General features: G+C 48.3%; 9 protein-coding genes across 9 annotated transcripts; 6 read left to right on the forward strand and 3 right to left on the reverse strand.

Moving 5' to 3' along the window:
* Positions 1–608: 608 nt before the first annotated feature.
* On the forward strand, positions 609–1,073 carry LTR84_001188 (uncharacterized protein; the record flags this gene model as incomplete). Its single annotated transcript, XM_064844814.1, has 1 exon — positions 609–1,073. One exon carries the CDS (start codon positions 609–611, stop codon positions 1,071–1,073), a length of 465 nt encoding a protein of 154 aa, XP_064712674.1.
* A 317-nt stretch (positions 1,074–1,390) lies between these two features.
* On the reverse strand, positions 1,391–2,458 carry LTR84_001189 (uncharacterized protein; the record flags this gene model as incomplete). Its single annotated transcript, XM_064844815.1, has 2 exons — positions 1,391–2,401; positions 2,453–2,458. The coding sequence occupies 2 exons, from the start codon at positions 2,456–2,458 to the stop codon at positions 1,391–1,393; spliced, it is 1,017 nt and encodes a 338-aa protein (XP_064712675.1).
* Positions 2,459–2,668: 210 nt separating this feature from the next.
* Positions 2,669–3,494, reverse strand: PEP2_2 (Vacuolar protease A; the record flags this gene model as incomplete). Its single annotated transcript, XM_064844816.1, has 3 exons — positions 2,669–2,920; positions 2,976–3,312; positions 3,367–3,494. The coding sequence occupies 3 exons, from the start codon at positions 3,492–3,494 to the stop codon at positions 2,669–2,671; spliced, it is 717 nt and encodes a 238-aa protein (XP_064712676.1).
* Positions 3,495–3,789: 295 nt separating this feature from the next.
* On the forward strand, positions 3,790–4,824 carry LTR84_001191 (uncharacterized protein; the record flags this gene model as incomplete). The annotated part of the gene is made up of 1 exon (XM_064844817.1): positions 3,790–4,824. The coding sequence occupies one exon, from the start codon at positions 3,790–3,792 to the stop codon at positions 4,822–4,824; it is 1,035 nt and encodes a 344-aa protein (XP_064712677.1).
* Positions 4,825–5,335: 511 nt separating this feature from the next.
* On the forward strand, positions 5,336–7,036 carry LTR84_001192 (uncharacterized protein; the record flags this gene model as incomplete). Its single annotated transcript, XM_064844818.1, has 2 exons — positions 5,336–5,878; positions 5,942–7,036. 2 exons carry the CDS (start codon positions 5,336–5,338, stop codon positions 7,034–7,036), a joined length of 1,638 nt encoding a protein of 545 aa, XP_064712678.1.
* A 1,767-nt stretch (positions 7,037–8,803) lies between these two features.
* On the forward strand, positions 8,804–10,138 carry LTR84_001193 (uncharacterized protein; the record flags this gene model as incomplete). The annotated part of the gene is made up of 1 exon (XM_064844819.1): positions 8,804–10,138. One exon carries the CDS (start codon positions 8,804–8,806, stop codon positions 10,136–10,138), a length of 1,335 nt encoding a protein of 444 aa, XP_064712679.1.
* Positions 10,139–13,225: 3,087 nt separating this feature from the next.
* LTR84_001194 (uncharacterized protein) lies at positions 13,226–15,100 on the forward strand (the record flags this gene model as incomplete). Its single annotated transcript, XM_064844820.1, has 3 exons — positions 13,226–14,710; positions 14,829–14,910; positions 14,976–15,100. 3 exons carry the CDS (start codon positions 13,226–13,228, stop codon positions 15,098–15,100), a joined length of 1,692 nt encoding a protein of 563 aa, XP_064712680.1.
* A 1,479-nt stretch (positions 15,101–16,579) lies between these two features.
* LTR84_001195 (uncharacterized protein) lies at positions 16,580–17,092 on the forward strand (the record flags this gene model as incomplete). Its single annotated transcript, XM_064844821.1, has 1 exon — positions 16,580–17,092. The coding sequence occupies one exon, from the start codon at positions 16,580–16,582 to the stop codon at positions 17,090–17,092; it is 513 nt and encodes a 170-aa protein (XP_064712681.1).
* Positions 17,093–17,384: 292 nt separating this feature from the next.
* On the reverse strand, positions 17,385–19,414 carry LTR84_001196 (uncharacterized protein; the record flags this gene model as incomplete). Its single annotated transcript, XM_064844822.1, has 5 exons — positions 17,385–18,286; positions 18,351–18,679; positions 18,738–19,021; positions 19,087–19,186; positions 19,248–19,414. The coding sequence occupies 5 exons, from the start codon at positions 19,412–19,414 to the stop codon at positions 17,385–17,387; spliced, it is 1,782 nt and encodes a 593-aa protein (XP_064712682.1).
* Positions 19,415–20,263: the final 849 nt, after the last annotated feature.

The raw sequence follows: 20,263 nt of genomic DNA on the forward strand, positions 1-20,263 counted from the left end.
TTCTTCTCGATTCAAGGGTGTGTCGGGGATCGGACTCCGTGAAATTGTGAGCACTTGATTGGACTGTTACTATTAATCCAATGCGTAAACTGTAGATTGTAGACACATTTTACCCTGCATTGTTCCAAGTATCCACGGACGCAGATCTATCAAGTTGCTGTGAGGGACAACCGGCAACAACCACAGAATTTGATGAAATCATCCTCCCTAGTTTACTTCTGATTCCAATCATGGTTCTTCGTGTGCGTATAGTTTTCTCGAGACGAGGGACACATCAATTTACCGATTTACGAATACCAAGAGCCTTAGGCCGGTGCTGTTTGTCAGAAGAATACTACCCTCCCGTGAGTTCTCCTCGGATGAAAGATGCGGTTAAGGTCTACACCGAAAATATTGGGTCTGTAGCGGATCTCATTGAACATGGGCATATTTTCATAACGCTCCGTAGTCCAAAGAGCTAACTCGTTGTATGGGCCTGGAGCGAAAACTACTCGATCTTCGTAGCTAAACTACTCATTGCATCTGACAATAGTCGTCCAGAATCTCACTACAATTGAAACCTCTGAAAGCCTGAATTTACGCAAGCTGAACCAGTTCAATCTCTCAACATGGCTCAGAAAAGTGTCCTCATAATCAATGGGCCAAACCTCAATCTTCTGGGCACTCGCGAGCCCACCATATATGGCTCCGCAACTCTGAAGGATGTTGAAGAATCAGTGCTCAAACGAGGTGCTGATCAGAACTTGTCGATTTCGTGTTTCCAATCAAACCACGAGGGAGCAATCGTCGACCACATACATGCTGCCCACGCTGCAGGAGTTAACGCTATTATCATCAACCCAGGTGCTTTCACGCACACGTCGGTAGCGATCCGAGACGCATTTTCAGGCACAGCGATTCCATTCATTGAGCTACACATCTCCAATGTGCACAAGAGAGAAGCATTTCGCCATCATAGCTATCTGAGTGATAAAGCCGAAGCCGTGATCTGTGGACTAGGCGTGTTTGGATATCTGGCTGCCGTTGACTTTTGGTCTTGGAAATTTGATCAGGCAAAAGGCTGTTCAGCATGAGCAGATGTGAACAAGAAGGACTATTATTTATATTGTATCAGTTGCAGGTGGTTGTATTTCACTCCTCGCTGGCGATTATTCTTTTTGCTCCCAGATCCTAAAGTTGCATGAGAAGTAGTGCGGTCAAGACATAACCTTTTCGCTGTTAAAACGAGAGTTCAAATCTCACCTGGGTTATACGCGGGTTAGTGTAATAGTTAACATTTTTGACTCATAATCAAAAGATTGGAGTGCGAATCTTCAATTACCAAGCGCGATATATATGAAAGTTTGTAGAACAAAGCAAAATTTTGTCGCTTTCTCTACATGTTCCAAAGCTAAAAGTTGATTGCCTTGCTGTCATCCGCAGCCTGGCGGAGGACCTTCCATACCATATTCATGTCAATCCGACGGGAACTATCCTCACCGCACCAAAGTCGGTACTGCTCGGGGACCTGGTGTCCGATTATTTCCGTACCTTCTACAGTTTTCCAGCCATGATGCTCGGCCAATTTGATGTATCTTGTTCGCCTTGGTTTGAAACACATGTCTAACAGCAACCCTTTCGTCTCGCTGGTCAAAAATTGGTTCACAATGTCGCGAACCTCGATTTCAGCAGGGTTCGATGGTTCGAAATCAGGCACTGTTCCTACAATGTAAACTGGCGCCTGCAAGTCTTTGGCATGTTGTACCGTCTGAACATGTATGAGCTTCAACTTGTCGCCATAGATCTGGGCATCCTGGGAGAGCATTTCGTATTCACTGGTATCCCTGTTGACGATATAGATGGTGTTACAGCCGAGCTGGTCATGGAGAGCAAACAGGGCAGCTCGTGATGCTCCTCCGGCACCAATAATCAAGGCCACTTTCCCATTACCCTCTGTCGGCACGCTCAACAGGCAGCCTTTGATACCGCGCCAATCGGTATTGGTTCCTCGCAATGAGCCATCAGCTGCTCGATAGACGTTGTTGCATGCGCCAATCTTCAAAGCATACTCGTCAAGACCATCGAGGTGCTTCATGATTGTCGATTTGTACGGCATCGTCACCACCCCGCCAGCAAAAGTTGGTTTGCGGAATAGAGAGACTGCATCATCGACAGTCGGACATTCTTGAGCCAGAAACTTCCAGTTGAACCCTAGTGATTGTGCTGTGTAGTCGTGCATTGGTGGTGCTATTGAATGTGTAACACCAATTCCCACCAAATAACTGAACGCACGCAGATCTTCAGAGCTTGTAGCCATTGTGTTCCTATGAAAACGAATTCTTGGATACTGATGCGAAATTCGATACAGACTGCAGTCGTCGATTTGTGCGTTACGGTCGTCAATTTTGTTGTAATCTATGATCTTGTAGAATGCAGGGGTGCTTGAATCTCACGCGATCAAGGTTTGCCTCACATGCATCATGCTCGGATAGGAACTTACCCTTGTGAGCCCCGCATTGGCGACTGAATAGCAGGGGCAGGATTCACAATGCCAACTCCAACTATCTACCTTGGTAAGGAAATACCTTTTACGCTTAAGGATGAGTTTTCAATAGTTGTACGTCGCAGAAAATGGGGACCATAACTACCAAATACCCTGAAAGTTCCCTCTACCGAAAATAGATGGCACCTATATCTCAACCGGCCTACCCTCAACCCAGTCCTTGCACTGCCAGTACAGCAGGTCGTGCTTTTCTCCACAAGCCTTGCTGCCCCCTGCTACACCTTTCTCTCGCCTGTGACCCGGCATATCAAGCAGAACTTTCACCCCCATCGTCTTCTCCTGGCAGTAAGCCAGATAGCGGTAACCGGTAGGGAAAGTCTTCAGTAGTTGTTCATCTAATTGCGGCACTTTTGCAGGATTCACAGGGATCAATTTATCCTAAGTATCGGTTAGTTGCCATGCATAATGAAAGGCAAAATTACGCAACTCTTACCTTTTCGTACCAATGCCTGACATATCTGGCACGCCATTCACCATTTTCTTTGATCCAGAAGAAACAAAAGCGACAATCACTTTCGGCATCGGCTTCAGCCCCATCAAGATCGAAGCGCTGGGTGATCGTCGCTTTCATCTTAGTTACTGCTCGAGTGGCCTCTGGATTTATGTCGGTGCTGATTCCATGGCATCTATGCATGATAAATGCCCCATTGTCCATTCCTTTTTGTGAAGCGGCAATGAAGTCCAGATGGTGGGTTCGCCCCGTCCATGTTGTGTAGATATAAGCATCAGGGTGGAAGATTGACTTCAGATTCTCCCACTCACAGGCGTCACTGTTGCCGCTCAGTATTCCTGATGTAGGTCTCCAGCAAGGATTGCAGACTTACCGATAGGACGGCCAACCTTCGGCCAGTTCTCTCAATTTGTAGCGTTCGAACGTAAGATCGTCAGGTCCATTATTGCGTACAGCGTTCTGCGGCCGGGAGGCTTTAGGCAGCGAGTGTAAGTCTACCATTTTCTTCGCTGTACTGATTGAAGATTTCAACGCAACTATACCTGGGACCTCTTACAGGAAACGAGGATCAAAATACCTTGACGTATGAAGCCTGGAGGTCGGTTGGAAGGACGGCCACAAGTTCGGTTAAGGTCCTTACCGAAGCCTCCTCTGCCAATCTTACCTCATTGACAACTTTCCTAGGGCCTACCCCACACAAACACACCTGAAGGAGATCGTTCTTCTAACATTTTCTCCTTCGCTTTCCGTCGCCATCCCGCAAACGAAGTCACGATCATCACGGCCGCCGTGAGCAATGTCATCGATGACAGTCGCCAAAACCTACAGACCGGCAATAGCGTCGATGTCATTGGGCCGAGCTTGGGTACACGAAATTCATCACAAATTACAACAAGCATCAGATGCAGGGTTTCAAGGCGTGGAAATATTCTACGAAGACTTGGAATATGCAGCCCAAAAATACGGCGACGCCAGTGAAACCAATCTAATACGTGCAGCAGCGGACATTCGCAAGGCTTGCGATTCCCTGGACTTATCAATCATTGGTCTGCAGCCATTCCTCTTTTATGAGGGTTTGACCGACACATCAGAACATGAAGCCAAGATTGAGAAGCTGAAAGTTTGGTTCAAGATCGTCCGCGCCCTGGGAACAGATCTCATACAGATCCCTTCTAACTTCATGCCTGCTGGTCAAGGTGTGACGGGGGACGTAGACCATATTGTTAGGGATATGGTTGAAGTCGCCGACTTAGGTCTACAAGAGTCGCCTCCAGTCCGTTTTGCCTATGAGAATTTGGCTTGGGGCACATATGTCAATAAATGGGAAGACCTCTGGGACATTGTCAGACGAGTGGATAGGTCAAATTTTGGATGCTGTCTAGATGCTTACAATATTGCTGGAAGAGTCTGGGGTGACCCCACAACGACTTCAGGCACAGTTGGGCCCACAGCTGACTCTGATCTGGAGAAAAGTCTGAGCAATCTGGTCAAGACGATAGATGTAGCCAAAGTGTTCTACCTGCAAGCCTCTGACGGAGAACGACTGGAAAGCCCGCTTGTGGAAGGCCATCCCTTTCACGTTGATGGACAGCCAGCACGAATGAGTTGGAGCAGGAACGCCCGCCTTTTCCTATATGAGCAGGATAAGGGTGGCTACCTACCAGTGGTTGAGGTGCTGAGGGTATTCATCAAAGAGCTAGGATTCGAAGGTTGGGTGTCTATGGAACTCTTTTCCAGGACCATGAGTGATGCAGACTCTTCAGTACCTCGTGATCATGCGCAACGAGGTGCCGCCGCATGGCGGAGGCTGAGCCAGGAACTAAATCTATGATTCCGTGAATAGACACACAGACATCCTTTGGATGTAAGCTGTCAGATTGACATACCGGTGGGAAGTACGTAAACAGTTAACAGTGATAGCGAAGTCAGCAAGTGATTCTGGCATCTGCATTTCCCGATACCCCTTGGCAGATCGTGCAGCAATATCCATCAACGCTGGTTAGCTTGAAAAGCCGGCTGCATCTTCTCCGGATATAGTTCCTAGGAACCCACACGAGTTATGGAATTATTGGAGGTTCATCGATCCACAATCGGAGCACCACGGGGTCTGTGAACATGCCGGCTATGACTCTAGCCGCTGTGTACTTCCCAAGTGTTCCCCAATCTCGCTTCTTGGGTTGGGGATTTGGACAAGCCGGGGTCCCCGGAGGAGAAGTTCCGAAGTCTTCATGACTTACATATATATACCATCCATGTGCTGAGTGGTTTGAAATGTAGCTCTTCATATCGCTTACATCTTCGAATCAATCAAGGAAACCAGATTCTTCTTCTTTTCCGCTGTCATGGGTGGCAACTTTATGCGAAAGGTCGAGGATCGGCCGACACCTCCTGAGGTCTACAACTGGAAGATCTACCTCGTCGCAGCTGTCGCTTCAGCAGGAGCCGCAACCATCGGCTACGACAGCGCCTTTATTGGGGGCACCATGGCTCTACCTGCATTCAGGAAAGATATGGGCTTCGATACCATGGGCAAGACAGAAGTCAACCTCATCTCTGCCAACATCGTTTCCTGCTACCAAGCAGGGGCCTTCTTCGGAGCTTTTGGAGCATATCCAGCTGGTCACTTTCTTGGTCGGCGTATTGGCCTAATTATATTTGCATTGCTCTTCATGCTGGGGGCTGGTATCATGCTTGCCACTGATTCTGATAGTGGCCTTGGTTTTCTGTATGGTGGTCGAGTTGTTGCAGGTCTTGCAGTCGGTGCCATCTCGAATCTTATCCCAATTTATCTGGCCGAAATATCACCCCCTGCTATCAGAGGTCGCCTGGTTGGTATGTGGGAAATTGGCTGGCAGAGTGGAGGACTCGTCGGTTTCTGGATTAACGTAAGATAACGACCTTCTCCATCGGGCGCTATCTGAACTTGCTGACTCGATGTGTTGTTACAGTACGGCCTTACCCAGCACATGGCACCTTCAAGACAGCAGTGGATCATCCCTTTCGCAGTTCAACTTATACCTGGTGGCCTGCTGGCTATTGGCGCTTTTTTCCTTCCTGAAACGCCACGTTGGCTTCTTTCAGCCGGTAGGCGTGAAAAGGCAATTGAAACGCTGTGCTTCCTGCGAGGCCTTCCAAAAGATCACCCATATCTTCTGACCGAGGTGCAGATGACAGATGACGCACTGGAACATCTCAAGAGAACTATCGGTATAAAGTTTTCCGGTCCTTTTAAAGAGGTATATCAAAACCGGAAGATTGCATATCGATTCTTTCTTGGTGGTGCACTGTTCTTCTGGCAGAATGGGAGTGGCATCAATGCAATTAATTATTACTCGCCCACTGTGTTTAGGAGCATTGGCATTACAGGGACAAGCACCGGACTTCTGACCACGGGAATTTTTGGATGCCTGAAAACCTTTTTCACATTCGTATGGATCATGGTCATGATCGATCAATTTGGTCGGCGTAAGCTACTTATGATCGGTGCCCTTGGTGGCTCACTCTCCCTTTGGGTAGTAGGTGGCTACATTGCGGTAGCGAAACCCCAAAACAACCCATCTGGCACCTTATCAGGAGGAGGCATCGCAGCTATGGTGTTCTTCTACATCTATACCATTTTCTATACTCCGTCATGGAGCGGAACCCCTTGGGTCGTCAATAGTGAGATGTTCGACCAGAATGTTCGGACTCTCGCACAAGCTTTCGCTGCGGGAAATAATTGGTTCTGGAACTTCATTGTTGCACGATTCACGCCTCAGATGTTTGCCCAGATGCAGTACGGGGTCTGGTTCTTTTTCGCTAGTCTGCAACTCCTCTCCATCCCCTTTGTGTATTTTTTGCTTCCAGAGACAAAATCTGTGCCACTCGAGTCCATGGATTTGCTGTTCGACAGAAGTCTGAAACCTCGGAAGGCCCACAAGCATGTGATGCTCCAGGTGCAGGAGAACGGAGAGCACATGCAAGCGGATATCATGGAATCAATGGGCTCCAAAGGACAAGCGACACAAGTTGAGCAGCTCCCAGCGAAGCAAATGCAAGTTTGAGAGCGAAGTTGAGCATTGAATGGTGAGTGAAAGAATGCAATGCTCCCTGATGCAGTGGTCGAGCGTGGTGGTGGCAAGAGAGACTTCTGAAAGAGTCAAGCTGGACCCAGGTCCACCGTCGTCAATAATACACTTGCTCCATTCTCAACCGAAACTTAGGACTCTGTTTATTTGGTAGATTGGAGAGTTTTCAAAGTCAATGATACTTGCAGAAACAGTACTGTGACACCTACGTATGGGTCATCACTTAAGACAGTGTCATTAAATCTGCCGATGACTGGGTACATCCCTTTCAATTGTATTTAGAGCGACTTAAACATGCCACATGGCCACAATTACTATTTCATTTTCGTGCCTTAAAATATGGGTCACGAAAGCTACTGGTATCGGTAACACACAGAAGAGTGCTGAGGGTATCCTTATCCCCTATACGGAGCACCAGTAAAAACAGGGACAGCCTAACAATCGTTGAACAATACAAGGTCAGAGATTTCAAAATGAGTAGTCTATATACGTGACTGGATGAAAGGGTCTTTCGTGTCTACGGTAATTAATTAGCATGGCCTTGAATTCACTGCAAGGCCTAGTGAGTTTCATTCTTACGCATAACTAGCCAACCGTGTGTCTACAGAAGAATGTTGCTTAGGGGGACGCGACTTACAACTTGCTTGGGGTCAAAGTCGTAAAGAATTCAGGACATAATGGCTAGCTGGGAACTTTTCCCGTCCGGAAATGGAATCACCTTTCACCTGGCGAGTTGACAAGAAACCTAAAAGCAGGGTTTGCACCCCGAGCAGTGTGGCGATTGAAGAGTCTTGCAGAATAAGAGTACATTCAAATATGCGCGCACACAGATGTCATCGTACTACACTTGATTTGAACCTTTCGTCAGCGAATCCGATCCCAAAGAGAGAAATTTTTCAAGAATGTTGGCCACTACTGGTAGAGACATCGCACTCAAGAGAGGTCTCCTGGAAGGTAGACTTCTTCGAGCACATAGAAAAACACTGCAAAACGGCAGTCTTCATGCCCCAAAAAATGAGCATCGCACAAGCAGCGTAGGCCACCTAATTAAAGCCAAGGCCCAACGCATAGGTCGGTGCTGCCGAGAAACGGAGTGTGAATGTGAGCTTTGAGGGTGGTAATCAATCTGGATTCCGAACCAGCCAGCTCACCGAAAACAGACTTGGTGGCCTTGTAGTCGGACTCACAACTTGACGCACTCCCTTTCACCCAGTTGCGCAAGGCAAGACAGAGCATCCGACCCTGTAGAAACTCGAAACTCGAAGTCTGAGTAAATAAAAACCCCGAGCCGCCCAGGACTGGATCTGGTTGCATTGTTTGTAGAGGATGCGGGAGAGAGCCTGGCGCCCGGACCGCAAGTTCGTCTGTGCTCCATCATGCTTTGCAATCAGTCTACTACGCTTCAACTTCTCAGCGTTCTAGATGACCAGTGGCGTCTCTAGTTTCTGTCGATGGGAGAGATCTTCGATTCAGCCGCGGCACATAAGCGAAAAAGGCTGGACTTGTTGAAAATGTTCTCAGATTTGACGGAGAACAACCAAAATATCCACCCACTGATGCCCTGGTTGTTGCTGCCCCTAAATTCGAGACGCAGCCACAAAGAATTAGTGTTAAGCTCTAGACCTGCTTCGTTGGAACGAAGTCAGATCACAATGATCAAGAAGTGCTAATTATCACTCTCGGGAATTCAATACCTCTGCCCTCAGTACTGTTGTCTTTGTACCTCTACAAGCACTGCAGAATATGGCAGAAATTCTTCTTCCAATCGACCACTGGGCTCACAACAACGCCGTCGATCCGAAAAAGGATTCAGTGCAAAATGACGGATTCCTGACCGGAGTGAAATACCTTTCAGCGATCGTGACAGTTAACGAAGTTCTCGACGATGACCTTCCTCCAATGGTGCAGTCATCTCCGGTCACAATTAGGAGGCCTATCAATTTTAAAACATGGCCCGAGTTCGAATTCGAAGTAAGTTTCGTGTCTCTGTTCCTATCCATTGAGTCGACTGACACCAGTGAGCTTCTTGTCCCAATGTCGCGCAGTTCGCGAGTCGATGGGTTGGTCGACGAGCCAGTTCGCCAGTCAATCTTTCAGGAGTATTTGGCCTACCGTTCCTTAGTGGAGCCCTCGCTGTTCCATGATAGAAGAAATTTTGGTGACCGATGCCGTGTCGAATGGGAAACCGCTTTTGCAGGCTTCCGTAATATTGAAGATCGAAATGTTCAATTATGTATGGCAGCATGGACAGCCCTCAACATGTCTCTGCAAGACCAATGCCAGACACTTACAACTGAAAATGTCGCATTGGCGATAGGGGTGGTTGCTGAAATGCTCAATGACTTCCATGAACAAAGTTCACCAGGCGAGAGAAGAAGGCGACTGTCGCACCCCTCGTTAACGCGTCTGTGCCATCATACAACTCAATTTCGACTCTTTGTAACTGATCTCTTGACACCATCTGCTATCGCTGGATTGAAATCAAGGTTACATGAAACATTGAGAGGGATTTATGAACGCGCAATCTGGCGCGAGACGGCGTACCCCGAAAATAAAGCCTACCTCAAGATACAAAGCACATGTTCCGGTCTTAGCGCAATGTTCTACCTTGCGCACATGAGTACACTAGTCCACTTATCCCCGTGTTCTTCAAGTCTCAAGATTATGCAAAGGCTGGTGAGTGTGGCGGCTATTCTTCAGAGAGACATCGTGGAGATTGAAGCCTCACTTGTGGACAACTCCCTTGAAAACTATGTTTTGATGACAGTCGATCCCTCTATAAAGTTACTGCCATCAAGCTTGCAGTCGCCCTGTCTGGCACCCTCTATCAAATCTTCGGTCAACAGATACAACAAAATACTGCATGATGTGTTCAGGCATTATCGGCACATCCACTCAGATGCCGAGCTTCGGCATGAGCGGACTAGTGCCGACATGTTGATGGATTTCCTAGGAGCACACTTAGAATGGAAAATCGGGTTTACACAATACTTACGCCAGGATAATGCGGCAGTGGAGCAATGTGTCGACTTTTGCGCGATAGGCACGCTTCAAAAAATCCTACAGGACCTCAAATAAGATATGGTTCTCCATTGTGGACTGTGGAGACATCCAGCGAAGTCAGCCTGACTTTGAGATTCTTCCAACTCGAGCCTATGTCTACTGTGAAGGAGGGCGATTCGTCCTCATCAGACGGATACTTCGTATCGTGGATTTATGCGGCTGGAAGGGACCGCCAGCAGCTGCCATGATGTTATCAACTTCTATGATGATAGCAGATTCTGACAAGACGTGGCGACGATATCCATTGTGTACTGGATCTAACAGCCGTTTATTATTTGTGTAAAAGATGAGGGTGCCAGCAATATCTAGATGAACCTCGAGTCGATGCGGGAAGAGAAGCGTTGTCCACCCGGCTCGAACGCTCGATGTGCTTTCGACAGGATGGCTCATGCATGGACTCATGCACTGGATACTATCGTAGCAAGACTGGGTAGTACGAAATCCATCACTTCCAGCGTAATCAGTGGTGGTAATTTTCACATCTGACTCCTTCAGAGAAGAATTGGCCAGAAGCAACAAGAGCCTGGGTTGGGGCGTTAAATATTGTCTGCTGCTGCTTTATCACTTCACTTTAGCAGTACGGAAAGCCAAATGCGGTATTATACCGTAATTGCTGACCACGTTTATCTTATAATACATCCTGGGGTGTTTTTGATATGACGAGATAAGCTTTTAAGATGCTCGGGGAAAAGTAAGACTAGTCCTGAAATGGACAGCCGCCGCACTAGACAATCGCCTCACAACTGGCGAATATCTTATCCACACCTGGCTAAATCATAGATGACGACCTTCAATCGTGAACAATCAAACATTGTCTCAAGAACTGATAACCCTACATTGTTTCACCAACTACCTAGGCTTATCTTGTCTCCAACGCAACCATTCCTGACACCGTGGCCGCTCTCTCCGACCACTTAGTCATCGCACACTCTCCGTAAAGGTCGGGAGTGGTCGCGGCACTTGAGTCGTGCGGAAGATGTTTTCCACTTTCGAATTATATCGCGACGGCTGGATCGATGCTGAGTCCAAGCGCAAATACAGCCGCTCTGTGAAAGGATGTCTGCCATGTATGACCCTCCCGTAGTCTCATCTTATCGCGAGAACTAATTCTTCGGCATTGGAAAGGCCGAAAACGCAAGAAGAAATGCACTGAGGAACGACCAGTATGTCAGAGATGTGCAAAATCTGACGTTTCTCGGTGTGATTATCTATCAACTAGCAAGCAATCTTCCTTGTCGCCATCGTCATCGCCATCGCTAGCAGGTGGTCGTGTTTCCAGCAGCTCTAGTCCTGAGCTCTCTCCACCACCAAGACGCACTCCTTCACCAGGATGTCGTGAAGATGAGATCTCAAATTGGGACTGCGCATCGAGCATTACACTAAGCTCAACACCTCGATCAGTCCCATGGACGATCGGAGGCCTTCCACCTTGCTCACTAACCGATTTATTCTTCGTCTTCAGTCCACCAGCACATGCACTTGATATTGGACGCGAATCTAGTATCATCACGCTGACGATACCTCTCACTGCGCAATCGCCAGCTGTTTTTCACTCAATGGTATCATGTTCTTCTATCGTTCTCTCACAAAAACAGCCTGCATGGCAGCAAGTTGCCATCCAGCACCACTGTGAAGCGCTCCGAAGCCTTGCTGCAGAAATGTCAGGCGGAAGTCTCAACGAACCTGCAGTCGTGGCTACTTCTATGGCAGTGATGATAATGCTCCATCTTTTTGAGGTAGGTTGCCGGTGATAGTCTCGTTGCCACAGGTGTTACTGAATACTAAACTCGAGTTTTATCCATAGCGTTTCGACACATCATCTCAGCAACTAAGTTGTGCTCACCTACTGGCAGCACAAGACATCTTCTTCAAAAGACTACCAACAAAGCCACCAAAAACAATCCTAGGTTCGTTGGTTCTTGAGGCTTTCGCGTTTCGTATTGCAATAAACAGTCTCTTTCATCCGGAACTACTTAACGGCTATAAATTTATGGAAACGCTCACAGACCTGTACACGTCATCACCAGCAATGAAATTCCCTGAGATATCCTCCTTCCGGCGATCTTTGTGGCTTGAGCTCCCTGGTGATATGTACGATGTCTTGTACAAAGCCTCATGTCTTCTGCACCTGATGCCACTTGATAGTGTTGGACGAGTCAGAGCCTCGAGGCTCAGTGAGCGCCTTGAGTCATTGCAGTTGACTTATTCGATGGATTTTAGGCCTGGAAACAAGAGTACATTTCCTGGAGTGGACAGCCTACTGGCTCGAGTGTGTCGGTTATATCTACTAGCGACGCAGCTAATCATATTAAGAGTTCTCTATCGAAATATGGAGGAAGTTGCAAGTCATGCGCACGACTTGTTCACTGCAGCGATGACCAACCTGCATCAGTTTCACTCGAACGCAGAACCCATTACGCCTCTACTAATTTGCCCAATTGCTATACTAGGGACGGCTGCCACACGGTCCCAGGACAGGGAAACTCTGGTCGGTGTCTTGAATGAGATCAAGGATCTCACGGGAGGGCGAGAATTCGAGTCCATTATGTTTTTTCTGCGTGGCGCATGGATTGAGGACAACAAAATATTGGATGGCGATGGCCGACAACTCAAGCTCATGTGTGCGCAATTGGAAATCTGGCTTGATCAATCAAAGTTGCGTCATCTGACTCTCTGAGCTTTAGACAGCTTCATGGTCCTTGTCAAACTAATGACTTACCCGGAAATGCGTTATCTTTGTCGCTTTTCGTGTTTTATCAATTCAGTTGTACTCATCACCCGGTCTGATGCATTGATCCACAAGACCGATGCATTAGATACAGTATCTATCGCTAGTTTTTAGCCTGGCGGCAAGCCCAATTTGGTTTAGTGTTGAACCTTGGGGTGCAGGCCAGGGGCTGGAGCGTGATCGAGGGCATAGCCAATGGTCCAGAAGTCGGCACTTTTGATTATGTTTCCGGGAATTGTTTAGTATCGATCTTGAATACTCGCAGAGAGTTGAGATCTCCGTTCTTGTGCCTCTAAACTTCTACGATTTCCTACAAGTACTTCTCAGTTCCATGTCATGACACAGGCCATAAGAAGCTAGAGGTCAGAACAAATATGGGTTCAATCGATTTGAGAACAACCGCAATAACCTGGCAAGAGGTCGTTGCTGAGAAGCAGAATGCATCAAGAAAACTAGTGCCACATGAGTGGCAGCTACCAGATGCAATCTGGAAGGAGTTGACTTTGCCCCTGGAGGCCAATTCGACCAGGCTGATCGACAAAGACATTCCACGTCGAAGCGGTCTCCTGAATATACGAGAGTTGGAGATCACGGAAGATCACAGCACGGTTCAGTTGCTCTCGGCGTTGGCAAAGGGCACATTTTCTTCTTATGAAGTCACCACGGCGTTTTGCAAACGTGCGGCTATTGCACAGCAGCTCACAAATTGCCTTACTGAAACCTTCTACGATGCTGCGTTGACACGAGCAAAAGAACTCGACGCTTATCTTGCGTCGAATGGGAAGACTGCCGGTCCGTTGCATGGCCTTCCTATCAGCCTCAAGGACAGCTTCAAGATAAAGGGATTGGACTCTAGCATCGGCTTTGTCTCTTTGCTCAACAAACCCGCGGAGCAAAACTCTCCCCTCGTCGATATCCTGCTGAACCTTGGCGCAGTCCTATATGTGAAGACGAACATACCACAAACAATGATGACAGCCGACTCGCACAACAACATATGGGGCCGAACGTTGAACCCTCACAACACGGCGTTGACCGCTGGAGGCAGTAGCGGAGGGGAGGGCTCTTTGATCGCCTTTCGAGGGTCACCTCTTGGAATTGGGACTGATATTGCGGGTTCCATCCGTATACCATCTTTGTGCTGTGGGATTTATGGTTTTAAGCCCACTTCCGGTCGAATTCCCTTTGGAGGACAACAGTCTCCTGCTCTAGAGGGATTTGCCGCAATAGCACCCGTTGCTGGCCCAATGGCAAATTCCTTTGCTGCTTTGCAATCGCTCAGCGAAGCCATTATCTCTGCTCATCCAGCACGACATGATTCGACAACTCTTGATATTCCTTGGCAAGTATTACCTCCACTTGATTCATCGGTCAGACTCAATATTGGTGTGCTGTCCGCCGACTCTTCGCTTCCATTATATCCACCGGTCAAGAGAACTCTCGATAAAGCAAGCGCCGTTCTTTCGGAGAGCGGGCACAACCTGATTCCCATCGGCCCTGAGGCATCTCACATCGCCAGCCTCGCGGAACTGTCGATGGGCTTGTTCACACTGGACATCACAGACGGCATCAAGTTTATCACCAGTTCTGGAGAGCCTCTCGTGCCGTCAGTGGCGGCTGGTGCGGCTCCATTTCGAGGGGATAGTTTGGAAGAATTCTGGGCCGATTTCGATAAAATGGATGTATTCCATAAGATTGCTGCTCTAGGGAGGGAAAGGCACCGAATAACTGAAGCATGGAGGAAGCTGTGGAATGAGCTGAAACTCGATGCTGTCATTTGTCCCGGAGCTCAACACACAGCTGTCAAGCATGATACTTTCCAGTATCCGGCTTATACCGTGTTCTTGAATGTCTTGGATGTAAGTAACATGATCCATGCTGCACGAACCGACCGACTTTTCCATCTCGGTCTTTTTTCTTTCCGCTTCTTATGACCCTATCTTCGTTTTACACACTGTCACTAACTCCACAATGTAGTACCCTTCATGCATAATTCCATTCGGCAAGGCCAGCAAAGAGCTAGATCCGAACACCAAGACTTATGGTCGCGTAGGCTCCTGTAAGTTGAGGATCATTCGCACAATCCCCATTAATTAGACTGACAAGCTTTTCTCTTAACCATAGATGATCCACAAGAGACAGATCAAGCGCCAACAGCAATTCAAGTCTTCACATCCAATATGAAAGATGAAACCTGTCTGCAGGTGGGAAAGCTCATTGATGAAATTCTGAACGGGCCCGAAGCATAGGTCATGAGGGCTGTTTTATGAATCACGGGGGGTTCAGATAAGCGTTTCTCAATGCCAGTCCATGATGCGGAAAACCAAATTCAGTTGATATATGTCTCTAAAGTTAATACACAAATAGGAATACTATGCGCTTCGCTCGGACTGAGCATCAACCTTTTGGTTATGATCCAGCTGCGCGGGGACTACATTGTTTAAGTGGATGATAGATCGTCCGGGGTCGACTGCAGCCTTAGACACTTTGTTACATACTAAACATGTTGACTGACAACCATGGTACAGCTCCAGAGATGATGAGTCTTTGGTTCTCGTCGATGAGATTATCTGAAATGTAAACAAGGGGGGTCTAGCAGTAGATGGTCGACTCCAGGGCTCAAACAAAGCAATCTTGATGTCCGAGTGGGATATCCGCCAATCTCAATTTCGAGCTAGAGCACGCCTTGTGGCTTAAGACTGTAACTAGATCCCACTAAGGCCTACAGGCATAACTATACAGGCCGTGGTAAGCGTCTACCTAAACGTCCTATATAGAAACTGTTCCCGCGCGTCGCGGAGGACGTCGGCACCACGGACAGGAGGAATCATAGCTTCCGAAACTCTTGTCACAGCGCCATTATGGCCAGCTTCCGGGTCATACTGCTCCCTTTGGAGTAAAACCCCTACAATGTAGATGTCTCTAGTTGGCCAAGACCCGGGGCTACACGCGAAATCCGTCCATCAATTCTGAAGAAATTTGTGTTGACAACACAGTAGTCCAATTGTTGATACTGTACTTTCCCTGGTACACTCGTTTTCAATTGCGTCTTCACGATTACTGGATCGTCCACTGTTTTCTCCAATCTGGTGCACATGGAGAGAATCCCCACCACATTGGGCTTCTGAACGCTGAATAGGCGGTAACAGTCCGGCCAGCCACGTGCCAGAGTGTGTCTTGTCTTTTCAGGTACGCCGGTCCGCCATCCAGCAGATCCTGTTCAATCTTGCCCTTCATCCCTGCTTCCATCATGCGGACTTCCGTCATCTGTGGCATTGCAGAGACGAATTTTCTGACGCTTTTCGGCCGCCTTCTTCTCCTCTGTCCATTCCTGGCACGTCTACCACTATGATAAACGTTACTTTGGCAGCGTCAAATAGGAATGGTGCGATGACAAGGAGGAACTCCACCTTTGTAACAAGCTGTTGTGGTTGGACAATTCTGAGCAACATCTCTACGTCGGATGCTATAGAAGTGACAAATAGGAAGGACTTTATGTCAGAATGGGTACGCCATCTCCATAGCCGGCCGTGTTTAATTGGACTATTCTGCAAGCAACAGGTGCACGTTGGTTATTCGGGGTTTTGAGCGTTGAAATCATAAGCATCCAGGTATAGGTATATAATTCAGCAACTTGCTGTTCCGTAAGTAAGAAGACATGAGCTCTTTAAGCCACCTTATTGTCTACGTCTTAATTTTGATAACACAGCTATCCATTTCCCATAAATATGACTTTGCCTATGTCCTCCAGTGCCGAGTCAACGGAAGCCCCCAGCCAGCTTCAAGCCAACCTTGCCCCAGTCGCCCTGAAATATGTTGCCCTCCCCGTCCCTCTTCCTGCTTCAGACACAATGCCAATCTCCCTCACCGCATCAGAAGGCATGCGACCGCCCTGCCGCCGCTGCCTCCTCGACGCCAGTCCCGGCGAGATCCTGAATCTCATTGCTTACGACCCATTCCCAGCCGACAGCATCACACCGTACCGTGGCACAGGGCCGATCTTCGTCCACGCCCACGACTGCGGTCTCTTTAAAGGCGAAGTCTTGCCTGAACGGCAGTTGAGCCGACAATTGTCAGTAAGGGCGTACAACATGAACCACATGATGGTGGCGGCGGAGGTGGTTGAGGGCAGTGACTTTGAGAGCACAGCGGGTGGAATGTTGGCGGATGAGCAAGCCGCGTATATCAATGTGCATAATGCGAAGCCAGGATGTTTTGCCGTCAGAGTCGAGCGAGCATAATAAATGTGATTGTGTGAGCATGCACTTAAGTCAGCCAAACGGAACTAAGATGAGGGTGATTTGAACCTCAATGAAATTACTTTTGTCTCAATAGACTTGCCTGCAGCATTCGAAGGCTGTTGTTCGAGGCGAGGTAAGACCCAAATTGGAGACCTCTGTTGCTCCATGATTCGTAGCTTGTATTTCAAACCCAAGATCTTCCCGCAGCACACCCTAGCTTCCTTACTACTAGTCTAAAGTAAAGACTGTAAGGTAGATCTGCCGCAAGTTACACCTATTTGGCCTTCCTAGATTAAGCTACAGACGACATCTTGACCTCCACATCTTGTTCCCGCTTCTCCAAAGGCGCTTCAACTTTCTCCGTCATCAATTTGCTCACCCCTCGGAGTAGTGCACAGCAAACAATGGATATGAAAGCAATTGGAATGATGCTAGCCCAAGCTAGTCCGAACGCTTTCGCAAAGACTTTCTGTCCTGCTTTTCGGGCGGCCTGAATGACTGGCAATGAAGCAGATGGCAGCGCCTGTGACAGTACACCAGCAAGTGCCTGTTCAGTCGGGGGACCGTTGCCATTGGCCATGATGCTTAAGAGGATTGGAACATTCTCGGGCGACAATCCTGCTCCAATCGCCGCTTGAGCCACATCGGCGCCATAGTGGGATCCCACATGGCCAAAAGCAATGGTGTACAGCACCGCGGACCCGATGGCGCCTCCGATGGCACGGATTGAGTATGTGACTCCTGTTGCGGTAGAGAGATAAGCGTGGGGTGCAGCGTACTGGACGACGGCTGTCAGTAGGAACAGTGGTCCCGCTTGTCCGACGCCAGCTATTGCACTCAAGCCGAGCTGGACGTAATTCCATTCAGGCTTGGTTGCGGCGAAGACACAAGCTGTGATGAGGAAAAGAGTGAAGCAGACAACGAGCGGGCCCTTGACGTCTTTGTATTTGGTCGAGTACCAGATGACGACAAGAGACGCTATGAGAGTGGGACCGCTGTAGGCCATTTGTCGTACTCCAATAATGAATGGATCTGTTTCCCAGCCCAGGTAGAATATCATCTGGTTCGAGATTGTGTTGACCGCACTGTAGTACATCCAGCCCTCAACCATGGTCGCGAAGAGTGCAAGTGCGAAATTCCGGCCGGACTGGAAGAAGACGTGCGCCATGATGCCGTCATTTCTACCTTTCCATTCTGTGAGGTCGTTAGCAAGGGGTACATGTTTGGTCGCGTTTCCAACGAAGTTATGGAAACATACCGTAGACACCAAACAGGACGAGACAACCTAAGCCAAGGGCGAGAGGTACTGCAACATGTGTGTTTGACCATGGATAGAGTCCAGAGGCCCAATTGAGTGCCATCAGAACGGACGTAGCTCCCCCAATGTACAAAGTCGAACCGATTGGATCGCAGGCCCATATAATTTGAGAGAGTCTCATTTTTGGGAACTCTCTGTTTGACTTTGGCGGCCAGTAAAAGATGAAGAAAGCTGCTGAAACCAGAATCTGTAGCGCTGCCTGCACCCAGAACATGTTGCGCCATCCGCCCGGGGTCCTGCAGAACGCACCAGCAACAAGTCCAGCTGCGCTGTTTCATCCATCAGTAATTTATGACGACCAGGAGTTTGGTAACTTGTTCAACATACAGTCCACCACTGGCGCCTCCGAGGAATGTAATACCACTCGCTACCGTTCGATATTTCAGAGGCAAAATCTCTGCGGGGATTGTTCCGACAACTCCGATGGTTGCAAGCGTGACTCCGTAGAGAACACCGCCAGCAATCAGCATGTTCATGTTATTAGCTTTTGCGGACATGACAGACCCAGCAAAGGCGATGAGTGGTGAAATGGCTACAAGCATCTTGCGATCCAGAACGTCAGAAAGTCGGCCGATGATTGGATTTAGCACGGCTTGAACCAGCAATGGCGCCTGGAGCGAAGAATTGTAATCAGCAGAGTTTTGTGTGATGAACCTTTGGACATTTTGAAACTTACCTGTAACACCCATGCAGACATTGGCTGGTCTCCGATATCTTGTACGATGAAAGCGATGGTGGAAGGAGCAGCCACAGTAGTGAAAATCTGCATGAATAGTCTAGAAGTATACGTCAGTTCGAGATTGGGACTCATCATACCCCGGGAAGTGGTTTGCTTACGCCAGGTAAGCAGAGATGAAAACGACAGTCCAGGTACGCCATCCCAGTCGAACTTCCGTTATGGCCGACTCAGAGGGCTCAATGGAAGCCTCATATTGGTTAGGCTCATTTGACTTGACGTCAAGCTTAAGCTCCGGGGCAGTGTTATCTTGCTGTGGTGAAGTCATATTGGAAAACCACTTCTCGGGTAACTAGTTGGGTGAGTAGATCTAATGGAATGAGTGTTAGGCACGTCCATGGTCTTATACCTCTCCTTTTGGCGATAAGGCTATCACGATATGAAGAAAGTCACGCGTGTTTGACAAACCCCGGAATGCGACCCCGGATCAAGTTCAATTAGTCAAGGTTTGTCTTGAGACAAGTCCCAAGGGGTAACTGGGCTGAAGAATGGAGAGAGGGAGAGGGAGACGATGCATAGCCAAGAAACTTTGATAAGTCGAGTTGAGAGCATCGGCAGTTGTGCAGAAATTGGTGAAGGCTGTCTTTTGAAAGACCAACCCGTGTTTGATGAGGGAAACCTGTATCACTAGTGCCGTATTGACGCTCTCGGTACGTACCTAACCTACCTAGGTAGCGATTGCGGGAAGTCCTCAAAAGCGGCAACACTCACTCAAGCGGCTTTCGTATGCCGAGGTCAACGGCAACTCTGCCGTCTCCTCGGTTCCAGAGAGAGAAAAAGAGACCCAATCAGTCCATGGTCGAGCATCTAAACTTTCCATGTCCAATATTGCTCATACAAATCCCGTGCGCCGTTAAAACCCTCGTACTCTGAAGAGCACTGAGCTCGCATCTTATCAACATGATGTGGCTTCAAGTAAATCTCGACATCGGTCAATGAAAACTGTACTACCAAGGACTGAGTATCTACGTAGATACGTATGATCGATGGCCTAGATAGTAGCTGAGTGACAGGGCATGAACGAATTGATTGGTCGAGTATGCTGATAAGTGTCAACTTTGCACTTTGATATGCTTTCGTTGATTAACCACTCTTGCCCTGGAACTCGAACCACTTC

This window comes from Exophiala bonariae (assembly GCF_035927105.1).
Source record: "Exophiala bonariae strain CCFEE 5792 chromosome Unknown scaffold_1, whole genome shotgun sequence".
In the NCBI taxonomy this organism is placed as follows: domain Eukaryota; kingdom Fungi; phylum Ascomycota; class Eurotiomycetes; order Chaetothyriales; family Herpotrichiellaceae; genus Exophiala; species Exophiala bonariae.